The 22,046-nt window shown below is 42.6% G+C and overlaps 2 protein-coding genes across 3 annotated transcripts in view; one reads left to right on the top strand and one right to left on the bottom strand.

The window, feature by feature from the left end:
- The window catches only part of FMN2 (formin 2), a 158,814-nt gene extending 147,942 nt beyond the window's left edge, over positions 1–10,872 (top strand). For both annotated transcript variants that reach the window (XM_030268221.4, XM_030268218.4), the window contains one exon: positions 1,375–10,872. In XM_030268221.4, coding sequence (XP_030124081.4) covers positions 1,375–1,401 — 27 coding nt within the window. In that variant the 3' untranslated portion in view covers positions 1,402–10,872. The remainder of the gene's footprint in view (positions 1–1,374) is intronic.
- A 3,113-nt stretch (positions 10,873–13,985) lies between these two features.
- Positions 13,986–22,046, bottom strand: part of GREM2 (gremlin 2, DAN family BMP antagonist) — a 42,619-nt gene continuing 34,558 nt past the window's right edge. Inside the window, exons 2-3 of the mRNA XM_072927077.1 lie at positions 16,520–17,033; positions 13,986–16,382 (exon numbers count right to left, since the gene is read on the bottom strand). Coding sequence (XP_072783178.1) covers positions 16,526–17,032 — 507 coding nt within the window. The 5' untranslated portion in view covers position 17,033 and the 3' untranslated portion in view covers positions 13,986–16,382; positions 16,520–16,525. The remainder of the gene's footprint in view (positions 16,383–16,519; positions 17,034–22,046) is intronic.

Below are 22,046 nucleotides of genomic sequence, written 5' to 3'. Positions count from 1 at the left end.
AATTTGTAGCAATACTTCTGTTTATATCACTTATTTTTCTCTTTGCATTTCATAGGTAGGTTATTCTTGATGTATGTTTTTGTTCTGGGTTGGTTTTTTGTTTTTTTCTTTAATGTTTAGCATTTTCCTTAAAGGTGTTAAATTAACAAACTTGAAATCTGCTTATGAATATTACTCCACCAAATAGATGTAGCACAAGCAAGAGCATCTATTGGCCCCACTGTGCCAATCTGTGTTCTTCCAAGACTTGGTATAGGATGCACATAGAAGGCAGAAAGGTAGTTTTGGTCTTCCAGCTTATTCATTTTGTATTCACACTCCTTTCTAGAGATACAGCATGAAAGGAAGAACTTTGATAGCTACAGATTTTTCAAGGTCGATAACTGTATCAAATACAGTGTTTTCTGATCCACTGATATAGATTTGTTTGGAGTAGAATCACTAGAAATAGATAATACTGGGTTCTCACCATTCTTTTGAAAATAAATAACTTCAGTGATAATAGAGGAGTAATTCTGGTCATTCAATAAAACCTTTCCCCTATGGTTGCCTAATCATTGTAAGGAGCATGACTGATTTTACAGAAAAATTGTTCTGGTATTACATTTAATTCATAACTGTAGAAACTGGCCATCATTTATGTTTGAAAAGTATTAGATTTTTTCATGTGCCTGTGTCCCTCTCTGTGTCCTCTGCTCCTCACCACCCCAAGACATTACTTAATTCTTTCATGTTTTGTAATCAGTCATAGTTGTGTGGTCATATTATCTGTGACATATCTTGTAAATGAAGCATGAGGTAATTTGAAGTATTCTAACTAACATAATTTGATACAGGAAGCAATAATAATGCATTTATTGTTTCTTATTTTGAATGTTTAATGAGAGTTGACTGTAGCTAGTGCCACAAGAAATGTAAATGGAGTGCTAGTTTGGTAAGGAGTTATAAACTATATTTTATCAATTTTATTTAAAAGCAGATCAACATTTTATTTCAAAAGAACCACCTAAATTAGCATTGTTTTGCATTTTTCCACCTAATATATACTGCTGTGTAAGAAGACACTGAGAGATTTCTTTTAAGAAATAACTATTTCTTTAATTATTCCTGTATCATTCTTTTTTGCACCGAAACAGGGACCTTCAGTCTGAGTGATAATTTGATGAGTGAAAAGGAAAGTAAACAAAAATATTTCACAAGTGTATAGCTGTAGTCTACTTCAGTTCTAGCTTCAAAGTTTTTTTGTGAAGTCTGTTCTATGTAAATATAATCAAATATTTGCCTATGTATTTCTATGCTTTTCATATTTGTGTAAGGTGGTTTTCTGTACACTCAAATTTTGTCCTTATTTTTAAAATTTATTTTATTTTTCAGAAAGCAAAGATAAGTATGAAAATCTGAGAGAAGAAATTCAAAAGCCATTGTTACCTGGTTACCAAAATTCAACATGCTTGTGGGTGGGGAGTGAGAGGGAAGGAAACTACATCATCCTGATCATTTGCTTCCTTGACCTTTTAAAATTTGCGTTTTGTTCTCTAGAGTTTTCCACCAACTGATGTGTTATTGTGCATTCATTCATGAATGTAATCACTTTAATGGAGTGCCCAGAAATAGACTAGGTATGGACTTGAAACACCTTCCCTGTACTCTGTATCTCCTTTGCCACTCAAAAATGGTATTTTGTAAAGTGTATGGTATATTACAAATAGGACAAGTCAGCATGCATAAAAAGTGGTATCTGCATCAGTTCTGAACATGCTGAAAATTGCATTAAGTTGAACTTCGTAAGAATGCTACTCGGCACAGTAAAACATTTCCATTCCTACTGGCAACATCAGACACAAATACTTCATGGCACTGCACTTAGTTTAGGGAAAGAAATGTTACTCCTAGTGAATTGTTTGTATCTGTTTCATGTTGGCATTTGTAGTTTGTATTTTGAATTGTTAAGTGCTGTTTATACAGTATAATCAATGCTTTCCCAACTTGTTTGGTTGCCCTCCATGACTAAATATTTGTGGAACAAGATGTTTACTGTAACTATGTTTTAAATCGATAAGGCAGCATACTTTTACTTCATCTTCTGCCAGATAGTGAATGCCAGGTGGTATGGGGGTCAGAAATCCAGCATTAAAAAAAAAAAAAAAAAGAAAAAAAAAAGTGTACAGAAAAGCACAGAAGTATGATAGAGAGTATGAGAGCTTTGGCTATTATAGTTTGTTAATATATAAAGCAGCTAATACTTTTACATGAACTTTAGAAGGTATAATATAGTTTTAACTGCTGATCACTTAAGTCAGACAGGCTCTTGGCCACATGTACATGACTTCCCTTCTGGAATTAGCTTTACAGTTAAATGAAAACTCCTTTAGAGAGCTATTAAAAGATGCACATGGAGACAACATTTATGGAAAACAGTAGCCAATTCTAGTGATATGTGGGCGACCTGAGCCTTGTGTGGTGGGGCAGCCCGCTGCTGGCTAGACCACAGGTGCCTCAATAGCGTAATAAAGTCTCCACCAAAAGACAGGAGGACTCTTGAGCCACTGTAATCCACATGGGTTTATTGAGGAGAATGAGGATGAAGGGGACAAGAGCGGGAGCAGGGAGACACCCACATGCAGGGCAAACGGGCTGCAAGAGTGAGTGGGGAGGAGGGGCCAGAGGATATAACTGGGAAAGGCAAGGGGTGGCTGGGGTACAAACAATCCAATGGGAAGGGGGCGTAAGGGGGGAGCAGGGACAGAGTGGCATAAACTGGACCAATAGGAACAAGGGGAAGGATTGGTTAACTCGAGAGAACTAATGGGGAATGGAGAACGTGGAACTTTCTAGAACTAAAGGATGGTACAAACAGTGATGAGCATAAACTGGGGAGGATACGACATATGATGGGCATATCTTTATTTATGTGGGGAAGACAGGAATCCAGGGGCAATACTTTTCCTTATACCACTGTGGTTTCCCAAGGCGTTCCTAGAGAATCCTTCCCAGGAACGCCTCCCACAGTGACAGAACATAGACTACCAACTAATTGATATCAATTTCACACTTAACAGAATTACAGATATTTCTTCCAGGCTTTCAGTGTCCCTGACCAGGAGATTAATGGTTGAAATATATGACTTAGGGCTTCCATTTTAAAGCACACGCTTACTTCCTATTTGCAATCCAGAATTTGGTCTATCAGTTTTGGACTGCTCAGCTGTCCTGGTTTAGGGAAAATTTGGGAGAAAACTTCTGGAAGGAGCCCCCAGAAAGCAAACCCCCCACCTGGTTTGGGAAGAATTTCCTCAGCGAGAAGTGGGGAAAAATCCTGTTTATTTAACAAGCAAAACACTCCCCAGCACAAAAAAAAAAAAAAAAAAAAAAAAAAATTAAGAACACCAGATGACAAAAACTCTTTCACCACTCTGAAGAGATGACAAATTCAGAAAGTATCTCCTGGGAGTGGTCACCCAGTTCTTGGTCTCCTACGCTGGGGATGCCCCCTGCAGATCACCAAATGCAGGCTCTCAGTGCTTCTTGGTGTTTCCCAGGTCCCAGTCCAGAGCAGATTGGAATGATATTCAGGAATGGGAAAGGAAAAAAAGCCAGTCCAGGGAAAGACTTAGACTGCTTAGCTAAACTAACTAATAAGCAAAAGCAAAGGCAAAAGCAGAAGCAAGAGCAAGCAAGCAAGCAAAGCCTCTCCTAGACAACAGACCATGGGGGAATGTGAGCCACTTGATAACAAGAGAAAACAAACCTTCACTTTCAGAGTCAGTTCTGAAAGCACAGAATAAAATATCAAACAGAACACACGACTGGGGATAGAAGCACCATAACATCACTCAAGGATGATTCCACCCCTTATCTCCATATCATCAACGTACTACTAAACATCATGTAAAAATTTCATCAAGTAAAAACTTCCATCTTTCACTTATACACATATCCTTCCATCTCACTTGCTCAAACCTTCGACACATACACATTTCCTTCTATCTCATGTCTGTGTGTTTTCATGTACAGACAATGGCAGTAACATCCAGCAAACAGTGATATTTGCACACGAGTCTCACCCCCACAATCAGATCTCCCTGAGGTACACATTGTGTTGTTCCATCTCTCTGCATTATCCACCATGTACAACCTGGTCCCTGAGCAAAGACAATCCCATGAAAGGGTTTGTCTGTACTCGAGGCAGAATTGATCCACACTGTTTTACCCAACAAACCTCTGACATGTGCCACTGGGACTTTATCTCCGTCTGCTATGTTCAGGGACTCAGACTGTGCAGGACCTGCTCGATTGGTGGAACCTCAGATGTTAACTAACCAGGTGGCCTTTGCTAAATGCTGCTCCCAATTTTTGAGAGCTCCCCCACCCAATGCTTTCAAGGTGTTTTTTAACAGACCATTGTACCTCTCCACTTTGTCTGCAGCTGGTGCATGGTAGGGGATGTGGTACACCCACTCAATGCCATGTTCCCTAGCCCAGGTGTTGATAAGGCTATTCTTGAAATTAGTCCCATTGTCTGACTCAATCCTCTCAGGGGTACCATGCCTCCACAGGACCTGCTTTTCAAGGCCCAGGATGGTGTTACCTACCATCCCATGGTGGCTTCTACCATTGCGAACACATAGTGCTTGCCTTGGCATGTCTGGGGCCGTGTGATGTAATCAATCTGCCAGGATTCTCCATACCTGTACTTGGACCACCACCCACCATACCAGAGGGGCTTCACCTGCTTGGCCTGTTTTATGGTAGCACATGTCTCACAGTCATGGATCACCTGAGAAATACTGTCCATGGTTAGATCCACCCCTTGGTCTTGTGCCCACTTATAGGTGGCATCACCACCCTGATGGCCTGAGGCATCATGGGCCCGTCGTTCTAGGAACAACTCTCCCTTGTGTTCCCAGTCGAGGTCTATCTTTGACACCCCTATCTTTGCAGCCTGATCTACCTGCTGATTGTTTTGCTGCTCTTCATTAGCTCTTCTTCTGGGGACATGGGCATCTACATGGCAAACCTTCACAGGGAGCTTTTCTACCCGGGTAGTGATATCTTTCCACTCTTCAGCAGCCCAAACTGGTTTTCCTCTACGCTGCCAGTTAGCTTCTTTCCACCTCTCCAGCCACCCCTACAGAGCATTGGCTACCATCCATGCATCAGTGTAGAGATAGAGTTTTGGCCACTTCTCCCTTTCTGCAATGTCTAGGGCACGTTGAACGGCTTTGAGTTCAGCAAGTTGGCTTGATCCACCTTCTCCTTCAATGGCCTCTGCAACCCGTCGTGTGGGACTCCATACAGCTGCTTTCCACTTCCGATTCATCCCTACAATGCGACAGGAGCCGTCAGTGAACAGAGCCTAATAATAGAGAATTAGAATTAGAGCATAATAAGAGAATAGAGTGTGTTTCCTCTGCTGGCAGTTGGTTGTATGATGGAGCTTCTTCAGCCCATGTCACTGGTTCTTGTTTTTCATCTGTGACACCAAAATTTTCACCTTTGGGCCATTTTGTAATTACTTCCAAAATCCCAGAGCGATTCAGTTTACCAGTATGGGTGAGCTGCATGATGAGAGCAATCCACTTGCTCCATGTAGCACTGGTGGCATGGTGGGTGAAGGGAACCTCTCCTCTGAACATCCACCCCAGCACTGGTAGTCGGGGTGCCAGGAGGCATTGTGCTTCTGTACCAATCACCTCTGAAGCAGCTTGGACTGCTTTGTAGGTGGCCAAGATTTCCTTCTCTGTTGGGGTGTAGTTAGCTTCAGACGCTCTGTAGCTCCAACTCCAAAATCCCAGTGGTCGGCCTCGAGTCTCATCAGGCACCTTCTGCCAAAAGCTCCAGGACAGACCATGGTTCCCGGCTGCAGATTAGAGCACGTTCTTCACATCTGGTCCTGTCCTGACTGGGCCAAGGGCTACAGCATGAGCGAACTCCTGCTTGATCCGGGCGAAAGTTTGCTGCTGCTCAGGGCCCCAGTGGAAATCATTCTTCTTGCCAGGTAAAGAGGGCTCACAATCTGACTGTACTCAGGAATGTGCATTCTCCAAAAACCTATGGCACCTAGGAAAGCTTTTGTGTCCTTGTTGGTTGGTGGGGACATAGCTGTGATCTTGTTGATGACATCTGTAGGAATCTGACACCGTCCATCTTGCCACTTCACTCCCAGGAACTGGATCTCTCAAGCAGGTCCTTTAACTTTACTCTTCTTGATGGTGAAACCAGTTTCCAGGAGGATTCGGATGATTTTCTCTCCTTTCTCAAACACTTCTGCCGCTGTGTTCCCCCATAGAATGTTATCACCAATATATTGTAGATGTTCTGGAGCCTCACCCTTTTCTAGTGCAGTCTGGATCAGCCCATGGCAGATGGTAGAACTGTGCTTCCACCCCTGGGGCAGTTGGTTCCAGGTGTACTACACTCCCCTCCACATAAAGGCAAACTGAGGCCTGCATTATGCTGCCAGTGGAATGGAGAAAAATGTGTTGGCGATATCAATAGTGGTGTACCACTTCGCTGCCTTGGACTCCAGCTCATACTGGAGTTCCAGCATGTCTGGCACAGCAGTGCTCAGTGGTGGAGTCACTTCATTCAATGCACGGGAGTCCACTGTCAATCTCCATTCTCTTCAGATTTACGCACAGGCCAAATGGGGCTGTTGAAGGATGAGTGGGTTTTGCTGACCACCCCTTGGCTCTCCAGCTCTTGGATCATCTTATGGATGGGAACCACAGCATTTCAAGTTGTTCTGTACTGTCAGTGATGCACTGTTGAAATGGCAATTGGTACCTGTTCCTCTTCTCCCTTCAGAAGTCCTGCTGTAGATGGATTCTCAGACAGTCCAGGCAAGGTGTTCAATTGCTGGACGCCCTCTGCTATCCCAAATACCCACCTGAGTCCCTTTGGGACTTTAAAATACCCACTTCGGAGGTAATCTATGCCCAAAATGCATGGGGTCTCTGGGCCAGTCTCAATAGGGTGTTTTTTCCACTCATTTCCTGTCAGACTTATATCATCTTCCACCAAGGTAAAGTCCTGTGATCCACCTGTCACACCAGCAATAGAGACAGATTCTGTTCCCATACGTCTCGATGGGACTAAAGTGCATTGTGCACCACTATCAACCAAAGCCTTATATCTTTGTGGTTCCAATATGCCAGGCCAACGAATCCACACAGTCCAGAAAACACAGTTTTCCCTCGCCTCTACCTGGCTAGAGGTAGGGCCCCTCTAAGCCTGGTTATCCTTTTTTTCCTTGGGCATATGTTTTAGAGGTTCCTTCAAGGGGATCGGACATGTCATCACCATCATCATACCTGGCAGTTTGGCTACGGGCAACTGGAGCTGCTCTCCTTTTGGTGGAACTTCCTCTCCGAGTCTTGCCTTCCTTCAGTTCATGCACCCTTTGTGCCAGAGCAGCAGTAGATTTTCTGTCCCATCTCCTCATGTTTTCTCCGCAATCGCGCAGGAAGAACCACAGCTCAGCTCATGGAGTGTACCTTCTCTCCCCATCTGGGGAATGTCTGCGTTAGATACCAGAACCTCTGATCTGTACTGCTGAGATTTGGAGAAGATCCTCTTTAATCTCCTCCCTGAGTCTCTTATGATTCTCCTCTATCTTGTCTTCTAATTTCTGCAGATGTGTTTCCACTGCTACAATTCTGGCATGGGCTGGGCCATGGGCAGCATCTGCATATGCTCGGAGCTTCTTCACCATATCGAGCACAGTCTCATCCCTCTCATCCCGCTTCATTATTGCTAAAGCAGAAACGTATTCATGTGGCCCAAGCCATACAAGTTTTTGCCACATCATAGATGTACATGGTACCAAGTCTGGATTCCTAGTTGTTATTTCATCTGAGGAGATAATCTCTGCCTCTGTCATTTCTCTCAGGCATTGGATCCCTTGTTCTATAGTCTTCCACTGGGTCTGCTGCATATAAAGATCATCTGCCCACAGGTATCTTTATGCTACACTTTCCAGAACCCATGCCCAGAGGCTGTGAGGGTCATCATTCCTTCGTCAATGAGAGGACCATGTGACAGGGATCCCAAATGCCTCGCTTCAGTACCATTCAGAATTGTAGCCTCACCTGCAGCATCCCAAAGACGGACCAACCAACTAATTATAGACTCATCAGGTCGTCGAGTGTAATCCTTCCTCAGGCCACGAAGGTCCTTTAGGGAAAAGGACTCAATATTGGCCTCTAATCTTGTACCAGTTACTTTGACTCCTGAGTTTATGTCAGGAGGCGTTGAGGTCCTTCTCCTGCATTATCATCATCATCATCATCATCATCATCATCATCATCATCATCATCATCATCATCATCATCATCATCGTCGTCACCCGCTGGTTGATCAGTCTTTTCTGTGCACTTCTCATGCTAGTAGCAACAGCCATTGGTTGAGGCTTACAGTCTGGTTTAGCTGCTAGCTTAGGCTCACTGTCTGGTTTAGCTGATGGCTTTAAGCCGGGGATGTTGGCTGCAGCCTGAGTGACTGGGATAGCTGCTGATTTATCTCCCTGTCCCCCTTCCTCTGTCTGCTGCCCTACAGTATCTAGCAGAGTGTGATAAGCATATGCCAGGGCCCAGCTCACTGCAATGGTCTTTTCCTCCTTAGAGTTATCTTGGCACTCCTCTTTCAGGTACTTTGCCACCTCAACTGGATTCTGAATTTGTTCACGTGGAAAGTCCCAGGCTATAGGGTCAGAAAATTCCGTTAAGATTCGGCCCATATCCTCCCATTTCCCACACCACTCAGGATTTCTCACACTTGGGTCTACTCCTGGGTCAGGAGTCTCATCAGCCCCTCTAGAAATCTCAGCCTTCATTCTAGAGAGACTGCAGACTGTCTCAGGAAGCTTACCAGATTAAACACCAGGAAGATGGTCTCTTTAACATTCAGGGGAAAATGAACATTCTCTAATAGGGAGGTAACAGATTCAAAAGAGAAGAAGAAAACAAAGGCTGAAAAGCCTCATCCCCTGCTTCCCCTCTAACAAACTGGCTGCACAACCATAACCATTAACCATACATTCCTGGAACAGACTTCAGCACCTTTATAAACCCCCTGCAAGCCATTACACCCAAGCCCAGCCCGATGGATATTCTGGTCAGTGCCCTTCTAGTGCAGAAACTATGTATTAGGGACAATACCGGAGCTATTCCTGGATAAGAAAAGAAACCTAGGGACCAAAGAGGGATTAAGATCTCAAAAAACCCTAGGGACCAGAAACACATGAGGCCTCCACCCCAAGAGACACTATGAATTCAAACATAGCCAGTAACTGCTCTATACCAATATAAAGTAATTGGAACCAAAATATGATTAGAACAGGGTTTTTTCCACTCTCTCGAGACCCACGTTGGGCGCCAAAATATTTCTCCTGGTTTAGGACAAATTTGGGAGGAAACTTCTGGAAGGAGCCCCCGGAAAGCAAACCCCCCCCCCCCCCACCTGGTTTGGGAAAAATTTCCTCAGAGAGAAGTGGGGAAAAATCCTGTTTATTTCAAAACATTCCCCAGCACAAAAAAAAAAAAAAAAAAAAAAAAAAAATTAAGAACACCAGATGACAAAAACTCTTTCACCACTCTGAAGAGATGACAAATTCAGAAAGTATCTCCTGGGAGTGGTCACCCAGTTCTTGGTCTCCTACGCTGGGGATGCCCACTGCAGATCACCAAATGCAGGCTTCTCAGTGTTTCCCAGGTCCCAGTCCAGAGCAGATTGGAATGATATTCAGGAATGGGAAAGGAAAAAAAAAACAGTCCAGGGAAAAGATTGGACTGCTTAGCTAAACTAACTAATAAGCAAAAGCAAAGGCAAAAGCAGGAGCAAGAGCAAGCAAGCAAGCAAGCAAGCAAGCAAGCAAAGCCTCTCCTAGACAACAGACCATGGGGGGAGGTGAGCCGTCTGATAACAATACAAAACAAATCTTCACTTTCAGAGTCAGTTCTGGAATCACAGAACATAATATCAAACATAAATATAACACATGATTTGGGATACAAGCACCATAACGTCACCCTCAGACATCAACTGATAAGAACCCCTTCTTCCAGTCCTTAATTTAGAGCCCCAAACCAATCAGCTTGATTGATAACTTTTTTCTCTCAAAGCTAATTTTTCCTGAAAGCAGACCGTGTGTGCAAATCAGTTGGATGCAGGTGCTCACAGCTTTGGAGCCTGAAAGACACTGGGGTAAGGCAAATGAGCTCTAACCTTCTGGGTTGCATTATTCCCTGTCTAATCTAGCACATCAAGAGACATTCCGAGCTGTTCAGAGGCTAATATACTGTACAGGGTGTCATAAAAGGAAGTGCAAAATATGACCTCAGGAATCTGTTATTCTTCACATATACCAAGCACTAGAAAATATGGGTTTTTTTCACTGTGTGAAAAGTAAGTCTCCTGTTGCTGATAAACCTATGTGAAAATCTGTACTAGCAGTAATTTCTGGCAGGGATATAAATTACCAAGAATGGAATTCTAAAATTTTGTGTTGATGGGAGTAACATTACTATTTGGGGAAAACAAAGAGATTATTTGCTGTTATGACTAACTTATGAAAAAAAAAAAAAACTTTAAAGAGTAAAGCTATTTTAATGGCACTGATTCAAATCCATGTTTGTATTTGTGTAAACAGTAGTCTTCTCCTCCTAACTTTGCTCCTAAGTGCAAGGATACAGTAGCATGTTTTCATTTGTAGCCTTCCTGTTCTCTTCAGTACCTACAGTATGTATATTACTATACTAAATGAAATAATAGATCATCTAACAAAGATCACTATGTGCAATACTGTATTTAGTGTTTCTATTCCAATTTTTTAGAATGTTAATTTATAAGAAAATAAAAGGAATAATGAAATAACTGCTTTCTCTTGTCGCTCTCTGGTTATGCTGTAGTGTCCTACATACTATTTGCTCCCTAAGCACCACATCCCATTCTGGCTCCTGTATCAAGGAAGAGCCTTTGTGAAGAGAGCAGAGGAAATAAAGCTTCTCTTTGGTAGTGACAGTAATTCCCAGTTATGTGGATACACTACCTTTTCCCCAGGTGGTGGTAGTGAGAGCTTCAGTGTTCTTTACCCAAGGAGACTGTGTAAAACTCACTCTCCAGCTTGTGAATGCCTCCCAGTCTTGCATTTGGCTCAGGTTTGTAACCTGGTCCTACTACATTGCTGAGTTAACAGTCTCATGAAATTACTAGTAGGGCAAAAACATGCATTAAAAAGTATAATCTGCATATTATAATCCTTTTATATATATATATGTATATATACAAGTATTAAAGTGTGGGTATTCTCAGTTCAGTCAGAGAGAAAATGGAGAGTTTCTAAGCAGGCAGAAGCCTGGGATGCAGTTGAGAAAGAATGTAAATAATTCTTTATCTCTATTGTTGTTCACATTGTTTATAGATAAGTTCTGCCACTGTGCATCATTCACTGCACAGGGGTGTGAGATGTTTTTACTCTAGGACCAATACAATGGGTCTGGATGATACTCTCTATAAAAGAGAGATGTATTTGAAATAAATCAGAGTTCTACTCTCAGCCTTCTGAATCTGAGTCCTTTCATACCATCCTACCTCAATAGCATCATTATAGCAACCTCCTAAAAGGTCCAGCAACCTCCTAAATCTATCACATACATACATACCCTTTCTACAGGATCTGCAGCATGGATGCTAGAAGTTATTTCAAGCCAGCCTCTCTCTCTAAAATGTCAAAGGTTAACTGCAGCTGATGGAACCATATTATGATCTTAAGACACATGCTGCAACATAGATTTTTCTTTCATTTTACCCAGACCCAGCCAATTTGGTAGAACATTTTTCTCTTTTATATAGCTCCTCTCCAACCTATTTCAAACCTCCATGCAAAGTAGCCCACTATGTGCAGCACCACAGTTGACCCATGGAACATCCAAAGGTGACTCACAGCACAAGTTACACTTCTGCTTTTTGTTTTTAGCAGCATACTAAACTTTTTACAGAATTCTGGACCAATGGTCTTTTGTTTGTTTGTTTTGTTGTTTTTTTTAAGAGGATGAACACCCCACTAGTCCCCTCTCCCCTCATTTGCTGCAATCCCCCTCTTTACTGCAACATCAAGAACTCTACACTGAAGAATTGGTCTTAATTCTACAAGAGTTCTCACAGACAAAATTCTGAGCCTTTGCTGATTGCTAACACCACATATTGCTCACTGTTACTTAAATGCAACAGCAAAGGAAGGACTTTCATACCTGAGCAGCAGATGTTATGTGCTGGAAAGAACAATCTGGGTTTTTATGAGGAGCTAAGAGGATTAATGTTGTTTTGCCTGCCAATTAAAGCCTTTCAGAAGCATGGCACTTTGTCACGTCATGACACTGTAGTGGGTTAGCTTTTTTTTTGTAGTATCTTTCATCATCCCAAAACACTTCCAAAACTTAGTTAAGTATTAACCAACTGTGGCAGTGGAATAATAGTTAGAGGGATCTTCCACAGACTGACTTTTTTTTCTTGCCCAATTTTTCAGTGATCAACTTAAAAAGTTGGAAGCAAATATTAATTCCATTGAGAGTCATATAGCAAGTCATTGCATTGCTATTATTTTGTTGCAGATTCTAGTTTAAAAGCAAAGCCAAATTTGTAACAAATCCACTATATTAGTTACTTCAGTTACATAAATTTTAAACTACTATGGACAGAATAAGTGATAACTGATGAAGTTGAGTTTTTCTGCCAGCAAAGGGAGAAAAGAGAAAATCATGCCCCAATACCATTCATGTCTGCCACCCATCAAGAGGATTCTCATTACAGAACAGATTCTTTGAGTTATTCTCTTGCTTACAACTGACCCATCTGTTCCTCTATCTGATATTCTTCCAACCTACTTATAATAGCATCCAGAGGTTAAGTCCGTTGCCTCAAAAAATGTCTTTCTGAACACAAAGGGTCCCTATTGTGTCAGCACTGTTATCTCATTTACTCCCAGCTGCTGCTCAAATTTACTGTCTTAGAAACTTCACTTGCCGCCCACCTCAAACTGGGGCTCTGCCAACATGGCAGTCCCATTGTAGTTGAGTTTAACATGCACTTTTCTCCTCCCTTCCCCTGTCCTGTAGCACCTTGTCCACTTTAAGAAGTAACTGCATTTGTCTGACCTACAGCTTTTCCATCTACTCTGAGAGATTTGCCTTGTTCTTGGATTGCTTCTACAAGTGGGAGATTTTTGAATCACAGAGTATTCCTCTGGTACAATGATGGTTCAACAGCTGGGCAGCAGCAGAGAACTGGAGCTGGAGTCTGGGCTGTGCCTCAAGCAGCAGAGGTCCAGGTGGGTGCTGGGCAATCCATGACCTGCAAAGCAGGAGACTGGCCAAGAGATGGGTGGGAATGAGAAAGGAGCATTCGAGGACATGACTGCTGAGCTCCCTTTCAGCCAAGTGACAGAGGCGCTTGGGAGGTCTGAGCAGAGAGCCTGCCCACACCTAGGCAAAGGGCTCCTGCAAGCACAGTGCCATAACGGACCCGCCCTTGCTAGCTGTGGTCTAGGTTCTCCTGCTTCTTTCAAGACCCATCACAGGCATCTCTTCTGGTAACATGGAGGCCATCAATCAACGTGACAGCTCCCTTTCCACACAGAAATTTTCCCTTGAGAAACTGCATTATCTCTGGGTTGGCAAGGGAAAAAAACACCACAAACCCCAAAATACTACTCTGTGTTTGGACTGCCATATGTTGAACCTGCTCAAGAGCTGATAGTAACAACTAAAGCTCACCTGTATCTTAGGATATGACTTTTCTTTCCTTATGAGTAGTTTGGTGCCTGTTACATAAGGATCTATATATATTTTTTAAACAAAATTATTTAGGTCAGTTACTCCTCTTATGGAGTAACTGATTAATGATAGCAGTGTTTCAACCAGTGGCGGAGCTTTGTTCATCAGTTTACCAAAAAACCCAGAATGAGTGCATGCAAAATCAACTACAGAAAATAAGAATAATGCATTTTATTTTTCCCTCTTGCCTTCCAGGTACTTCTGAGAGGAGTGGGATACAAGGGGAGAAGTAGTCAGGTTTTACCAACCTGTCAGGGTGAGCCATAATTCACCTGTATTTAGGAGGGTGAAAAGGAAGCTGAAGAATATAATGAATAGAGAGCAGTTGGACACAAACTGTTGAAGCAAAACACCTGGATGCCATAAGACCCTAGAGTAGCTTAATTATTTTATCTATAATTTAATAGTTGACCTATAAAATAATTACATTATACTTAAAGCATTTCTTCATTTTTTTTTTCATTTATAAAACAAGAATTAAATACAGTTTTAACCAGTACAAGCTCAACTCAGTTTTTTACATAAACACAGCTCCTAGAAGGAGCTTTAAGCTGCAGCATATTCATATTGCAAACTGCTGAAAAATCCAGGCAGGGCATAGCTTAAAGGTAAAGATTCTTGCACATTTTTCTTAAGTGAATTTACTAGGGTGCTTTTCTCTCTCTGATCTAAAATATCTGACTTTCAGTTGATTCCTTTAAGTGAAGACTGAGATCCCCAGAGTCTTACTAGACTATACTGCCACCTTCCCCATCTGCACCCCACCCACACCCACACTCTCAAGACTAGTCTGAATTGTGCCCATCCTGGGGCTGGCACGATGCAGCAGCAACAGCCCCTAAAGCATTCCCTGCATGAGGCGTCTCCCTGTGCACTTCTGACATGTTGGAAGGTCACAGCAGAAAAGCGACATTTGTTCATGTAATAGGGCTGCCAGACCTGACCAACCTCACTCTGCCCACAGCAGTCCCTGTAAACCGCTTGGAGCTCTTGTGGAGATCAGTTCTCAAAGCCTCTTAGGGAGGCCTGTATCACATAATGGGGACCTGTGGCTCTGAAGCCCCGGCTGGTGACAGTGCTGAACACATTAACCCCTTGAAGTGGCTGCATGCAAAGAGGCTGGTGGGGAGGGGCTCCGGCAGCAGGCTGCAGATGCTGAACTGTGTGACATGCACAGGGAGTCAGCGTGTCATTTTTAATTTGTAAGCTTCAGACAACTGCGTGTGCACTGGCTTTGGTTTGGGGGAAGGGACTGATTTGAGACAGGATTTTAATGCGGGTGGGACTAATACAAATCAGAACTGTAACAAATGGGATATACAGGACATGTTAAACTCCATCAATTGAATAACAACATAGTATGATTTAAAATGAACTGCAAGTGTTCACCAACACTTATTGTGCAGGTCTCAAAAACTGAGTGGACCACCAATAGTGTAGCAATTACAACTTACTCTCTCCCTGCTCCCACAGCTGTGACCCATTCCAGCAGCACTGATTGAGGCATTTGTCCTTTAACACATTAACATGGTTTCCAATCATGGGAGAGACACCACTCCCAAAACTTGACAACACTTATGTAGCTTTTGTATTCAGTCCAGCAGTGACCAACTTTGTCCTTTGTGTGACAGTGCTTTTATACCTTTGGGGACACATCATCCCCATAAGCAGAATGATGTGTCCCCACACTACCCTTCCACCTCCCCTGGTTTGAGCCGGCATAAATACAAGGTCATAAATGGATGTTGTCCTTTTTGGAGTAAGAAACACACACACATATCTAACATACAAAAACCTACCAAAAGCATAAAACCATGTTCATTTTAAGCCAAGCAGCCAACCTAACAACTGAGTCTCTCAACATATTTTAATCGCTGGCATACTCTGCCACAAGAAAAATATACATGGCTAGGTCTATAATACTTTAAACAGCTGTTTACTATAGCTAGGTTACAAAATAAACACTGCTGCAGAGGCCATGTGTTCAATATACTCTAACCACAACAGCATCAGAACCCACCCTCAGTCTGCTCTGTGGTCACCGTGGCTGACCCAGTGCCTCACCCTCTTCCCCTTGCTTCTGATCTGCTGTTCAGACAACAAGCCCAGAACCATTTGTCATTGCACAATTGAAGCCGTCTTTAGGAGCGGAGCCTCATTGGAAAGTCTCACTTGCTTTTCACACATTACTCCTCGTTACTCTCCCTCATATGTGTCCCCCAGTCCTGGGCAGCACCCCAGCACTTCCGAGTGAGAGAAGCAAGCTCCAGACCAAAGCACAGGGAAGGCGTTCTCAACTTGTGGAGGGAACTGGAGTGTAGGGCAGAGGGCTTTACTCCACACAGTGGAAACATTTAATGCTGGATTCAGCCAACTGGTCACTTAGATGATCAATCCAAACTTCTGTGAGCCTGCTCCACTCCAGAAGATTCAACTGCCAGATGATATTTAAAATGCAATGAAACTTTATGGTGAAGTGCCTAACAGCCGGTTAAAAAGTATTATTCCAGTAGGCAAGTGGCAAGGAGCCTTTCCTTGCTGGAGAGATGCCTCCTGAAAAAAAACAAAACACCAAAAAAAAAAAAAAAAAAAACCAAAAAAACCCCCAAATCAACAAAATGGACAGCTCAGTGGGAGAGGAGAGGCTGCAGTAAAGCTGATGGAGACAACACCAAGAAGCAGCTACGTGCCTGTTCTCACAGTTTGCCTGAGCTGTTCAGATTCACAGACATGCACCGGCACTGCTTGACCTTCTGAATTTTCTTGAGTCGGAACGGTGGGTCCAGCTCAGGGCACTCCAGCTGCACGGTCGAAGAGGTGACCTTGTGTGGCTTGCAAAAAGCACAGGACTGGAAGGACTCCTCCTCCTTTTTCACGTGCCGCGGAATGTAGAAGGAGTTGCACTGCCCATAGCAGAAGCGGTTGATGATGGTGCGGCTGATGCAGCCCTCCTCGCTGACAGTCTGTCGCAGCGGCTGTGTCTTGCACCAGTCGCTCTTGAGGTACTTCCTCTCGGTGACCACGAGGGCCTCCTGGCTGGAGGCCAACACCTCCTTGTTCAGCTGCTGCCTCCGCTCCGAGTGGTTGCTGCTGCTGCCTTTGTACGGGGAGGGAATGGCACCTGCAGGGCGGTTTTTCCTGGCGTCCGTTACTCGAACCAGTGCTGCCATCAGAAAAACGGACAGGGCAAATTTCCAAACCATCCTGCAAAGGCAACACAAGGCACTGTTAGGAGAAATGTATTTTCAAACCACAGAACTGGAATGGAGTTGGTACTTCATGCATGCTTTTAGAAGAAGTGGAGATCTTAACGTCTATATAATCCCATCACTTTGCCTAGATTAGCTCTATTCTAGGGTGATTACTTATCAGGAAGAGGCCAGGCCCTTTGGAAAGTCACATTGCTCCCCCTCACCCCTCCACAACCTCTCCAACTACTTGTTTTTTCCCCACAGGGACTTTGATGCTTTGGTGGCTGAAGTGGTGGTTTTACAAAAGCTTCAGCCAGAAACGTTTCCTCCTTCTCTGTGAACTCCTGGGCCAAACATCTGGGCAAACTCCTGGCTAGCAAAGGCTCAAGAAACTCTTGCCAAGATAGTGTGAGCTGATTTGGGGATGGCAGGGGAGAGGTGAAGGGAAAACCAGGTAACACAAAGTGCACTCCCATGTCTCTTCAGTCCCCGAGTCCCAGCCCAGCCTAATTCCCCACAGAAGTAGCAGGGGGTGTCCAAAAAACTATTTTTATTATTTAAAATTGCTTCTGAAGTTTCTTAGGGCTCTTATAGCACTTACAGGCTTGTATTTGTTGTTTTTGTATGAGGCCAAAACCTTGATGGATTTATTTTTGCAGTAAGAGGAAATGCTTAAACACAACTTAGAGAACTTCACAACTGCAAGGCCTCTTGGGCAAATGGTTTAAGAAGGTTTGTAAACATGAGAGGATTCAATATTTATTTTAGATTTTAAGGAATAGGTCAGAGCATAAGCTTGTTGCTAAATTAAAATAATCAGCCAGATGGCAATTTTTTTTTTCTATGGCTGTCTATTACATATTCTTGTTCTGTGGGGCATCTCTTACCAGCTCTTGTCCAATTCATTTTAGTAATGAATTGGTGTTCCAGAACACCAGACTAAGTGTACTAAATTTCCTTATAAAGACACTAGTAAACTGCTCATTTGGCAGTTCATTTCATATCACTCTCCCTGGGAAAAGAGAACAGAGGGTCTCTTCAGTACCAGAAGTGGGTGCACAGAAGCTTACCAGACTAGACTAAAACACCTCCAAATCTTTCTTTATTCTTACTGAATATTTTTATAGTGTACAGAAGAAAGACTTATCCCTCTCCTCACAGTAAAGCTTCAAACCCTTCCAATGATTTTAATAATTGGAATTATTTAATTTTTTTTTTTGCTTTAGAGAGATACCTAGGCAAAGAAACCAAAGAAACTACCATCGCACTGGTAATTATGTCTAACATTATAGACTCTTCAGATGTTGCACAGGTACTCTCATCTGGAAAACATGTCACTTTCCAAACAATGACACCAAAAGATCAAAAATAGGTTTGCAGTAAAGGTGCAAAAGAAGAAAAGAACTGCAGTAACAAATGCTTCTCACCTAATAAAGCAGACCTAACATGTTTAACTTCTGTGGAGATAAAGAAAAGGAACTACTCTAGCAGACAGATGACATTGCTTAAGGTTATTTTTTAAGTCTACAAGATCTCGATGTCAGACTTGGACTAAGTTTTTAAGGGGAGAAGCCTGAAGTGCTGAAGGAAACAAAAGTGCCAATCATATAGCTGTAAACAGAGGATATTCTGATGTAGAGTTAAATTTCACCCAACTGTATGCTTGAAAAAGTGTATGCACCTTTAAATGGAAACCAGTATTTCTAAACCACAAAAAAGTTCATTTATCTGCAACCATTCCATCTCCCCACTGAACACCCACTGTAGCCATGGGTACTTTAAATCAATGGCCTATTTTCACACTGCTTAGCATTCAGCATGCAAGTCCAGAAGTTTTGTCCAAGGTCTTTAAACGAAGCAAGACTAGACTTGGCTTTACAGGCAGGTATTGTCGCCAAGTCCACTGGATGTCAACCCACACAGCCAGGCCAAAACCTAATCAGGTAATTAGTTTCAGTTGAATATAGCGTTCCATGCTTCCTTTCAAATTGTTCTGATGTTATTCTGCACTGATGGCTGCATTTCAGTAGTAGATAAAATAACTGATTCCCAGTGGTTTGTGTTTTATATAGAAAGGGGAGGAAAGGAAACCAGAATTACAAATCTTTGTCTTCTAGAAAAAGACAGAGGTGAGCTCTCCACAAGATGCCTTATAGGCACATTTCTTAGACATACTCTTCTATTGTTTTGTAATACAAGGGATACTGCCTCTCCAGTCTCATTTCTCTGATCCTGGCATAGACAGCAAAGGTCAGAAGGAGACACACACCCTTTCCCCCATCCCCCCACTTTTTTTGGGATGATCTTTAAGGTTTTTTCCAACTTTTCATGACTCTACAATTCTGTGAAACCCTGTATTACCGTGCCTGTCCTTTCTCTTCATAAAATGCAACTTTAAAGGACATGTTTCATTTTTGTGCCAAGAGTGGTGGTCAAGCAGAAATCCTATGTAGGAATTCAGGAAAGCTGACAGAGAACTAACAACAAAGTCTACAATATAGAGAAACATTATAGCACTATTCTGATTGTTTAAATGGTTTTATGTAGGCATGGAGAACCATTCAATAGAGTAAGCAGGATTTATCCAGTAAGTCTGTGTTTATAACTAATAAAGCATTATTAATCAAAGCCACTATTGTACAGTTATAAACCAAGCACTGCAATGCATGCAAGTACTTCTACAGACAGGTAGGAACACACCAACTACTTCTGTCATTGATCCTTATCAAACTTGAACCTAAAAATATTTACATAATGGAGTAATAATCTATTCTACACTAGCAGGTCAAATGTGCATTCTGGCAGATCATGGAATTTCTAATCACAGCGTTACCCCTTACTAGCCTGCAAATCACCCCTTCTTAAGCCCTGGCATACAAATCCTCTATTCAAGCAAGTAAGGGTGCAAACAAGGTCACACGGTGCCAGCAACTTGCCAAGGACTACACATATCTTTTCAGTGCTCGCATGCAAAGAGAAGAGAAACTTCAGGACTACCAGAGAATAAGAACATTTTGGCAAACTCAATTTGAACCCAAAGTAGGACAGTGAATGCTGTCTGTCTGCAGAGAGGAAGAAGAAACACAAAACGTATTGGAGAAGAGTCTGGCTTTTGGCAAGGACAGGGCTGTTCTGCCCTACTTAGATGGAACAGAATGAAACAGCATGTGGCTGAGACCATACAAGTGAGAACTGCCTCAAGAGACCAACGCCCCTGCAACGTGAACCAGTGCCAGCCTGGGACCCCCATTCCTGTTGCACTGGGGGGGGCCATAGTAGACCTAGTGGCAGATCCCTTGTGACAGTTTTCAACTTCTTCAAGCACTGTTGCCAGCTGCTGCCAGTTCCCTCCACACCTTTTTTCCAGTGCGTGAGCTGAGAATAACTTCACCTTAGACAAGACACCCAACAAGATATGGCTGAATTTACATATCACATGGCAAGTTTTTTCTTCCCGAGACACGGAAATCAGCATCAAGTGTGAATTCATAAACTCATCAAACCCAACGTGCTGGAGCTGGGCTATCAGGCCCAGGAGTGTAAAAAATCCTTGGCCATGGAAGCAAGAATGTCAAAACCCAGCTGTCATTCAGAGGTCAGGTCACCACTAGGAGGGGAAGATTCAGGGTCACTGTGTCTGCCCCTAGCTTTATTTCTTCTTTGTATCCAATTACTGTGTCATAACATACCTACCAATGCAGGCTCCCTTTTTCATACCGGCCTCCTGGCCTTATAACTCATGCATTCTTGAAAGTAATCCAGCTTCAGAGCAGGACATGCAGTAATGTAACCCTCAAAATAGCTTATAGTTTTGTGCTTAAGGAAGTTCTCTCTGAATTGGAGCACTGGATTTGCTTCCAAAATTCAAATTTTTGGAGAAGTCTCCCTGAGAAGAAGTGGGTGCTATGGTCTGAAAGGCAGGGCAGGAGGTAACAACAGTTCCCATCTGTGCTGAGTGGCCACTCTGATGTTTCCTCTAGTTTTCAAAGTCATGACCAGTTTCTCAGCTCACGATGCAGATTCTGACTGGGAATTCCTGTTTGGAAGATCAGCCTATTTCAAGGTTGCAAGTGGACAGAAAGAAAGAGAGATGTAACTGAAAGATCACTGTGTTATTTCATGGTAGCTGCTCAGGAAATCAGGAGGTGTGAGACTCATTTGTTTGCTTTAGCACCTACTTTGTAGCACCTACAAAGCACTCAACATTATCAGCATTCCTGGAAGCAACCAACTTTCTGATATAGGTATGACACAATCATCTCTTTACTAGGCCTTTCTGGAGAGAATTCAGAAATAAAGGTCACAGGCAATTTAAAACAAAACAAAACAAAACAACACCCAAAGAAACCCCCACCAACAAAAAAAAAAAAAAACCAAAAACCAAACCCACAACCAAAAAATCTAAACCTGCAAAACCTGTTTACCATGAAATTTGAGAGTCTACCTATTCAGCTTAATCACAGTATGGATTTGAGAAGAAGATTTAGTACTAAAAAGCTATCTTACACCCATCAGAAGTACAGTCTCAAGTACTGTAACAGCCACTGTCTGGGAAATTCAGAGATTTTTTTGCTTTTTGAAAAGTTTGAATATAATTAACAGCTGAAGAGCTTGCCTTGGACAAATATTCCTCTGTAAGTACCAGCAAAAGGCAGGCATTACAGACTAGATTAAATCAGGTCCCATTACATAGTACAGTACATAGATGGCCACATCCAACCACCTTGCCTCCAGTTTCCACCCTGCAAACTTCAGAGACATGAGAGTTGTCCTTAAAGATCACTTGTGCATGGCTGAATGCAGGAAGCCCTGCTACCAACATTTTTCTTGACCCCCCTTACTTTCATATTAGACCTAGTCAGAAAAAGAATCTGTATAAACCAGTCATATGTATAATAATGTAAGAACACGATGTACATGGTTAGTTCTCACATTTAAGATGGGACACAATAAGTGTTCCTTGAAGACAAGCCAGGCAATAGCTTTTCAAAGAACTAAAACTTGGCTTTAGCAACAGATGTGGATA

The sequence above is a fragment of the Taeniopygia guttata genome, chromosome 3, assembly GCF_048771995.1.
Source record: "Taeniopygia guttata chromosome 3, bTaeGut7.mat, whole genome shotgun sequence".
In the NCBI taxonomy this organism is placed as follows: Eukaryota; Metazoa; Chordata; class Aves; order Passeriformes; family Estrildidae; genus Taeniopygia; species Taeniopygia guttata.
The sequence above is the reverse complement of the archived record's forward strand: the minus strand, read 5'-3'. Positions and strand labels throughout refer to the sequence as shown.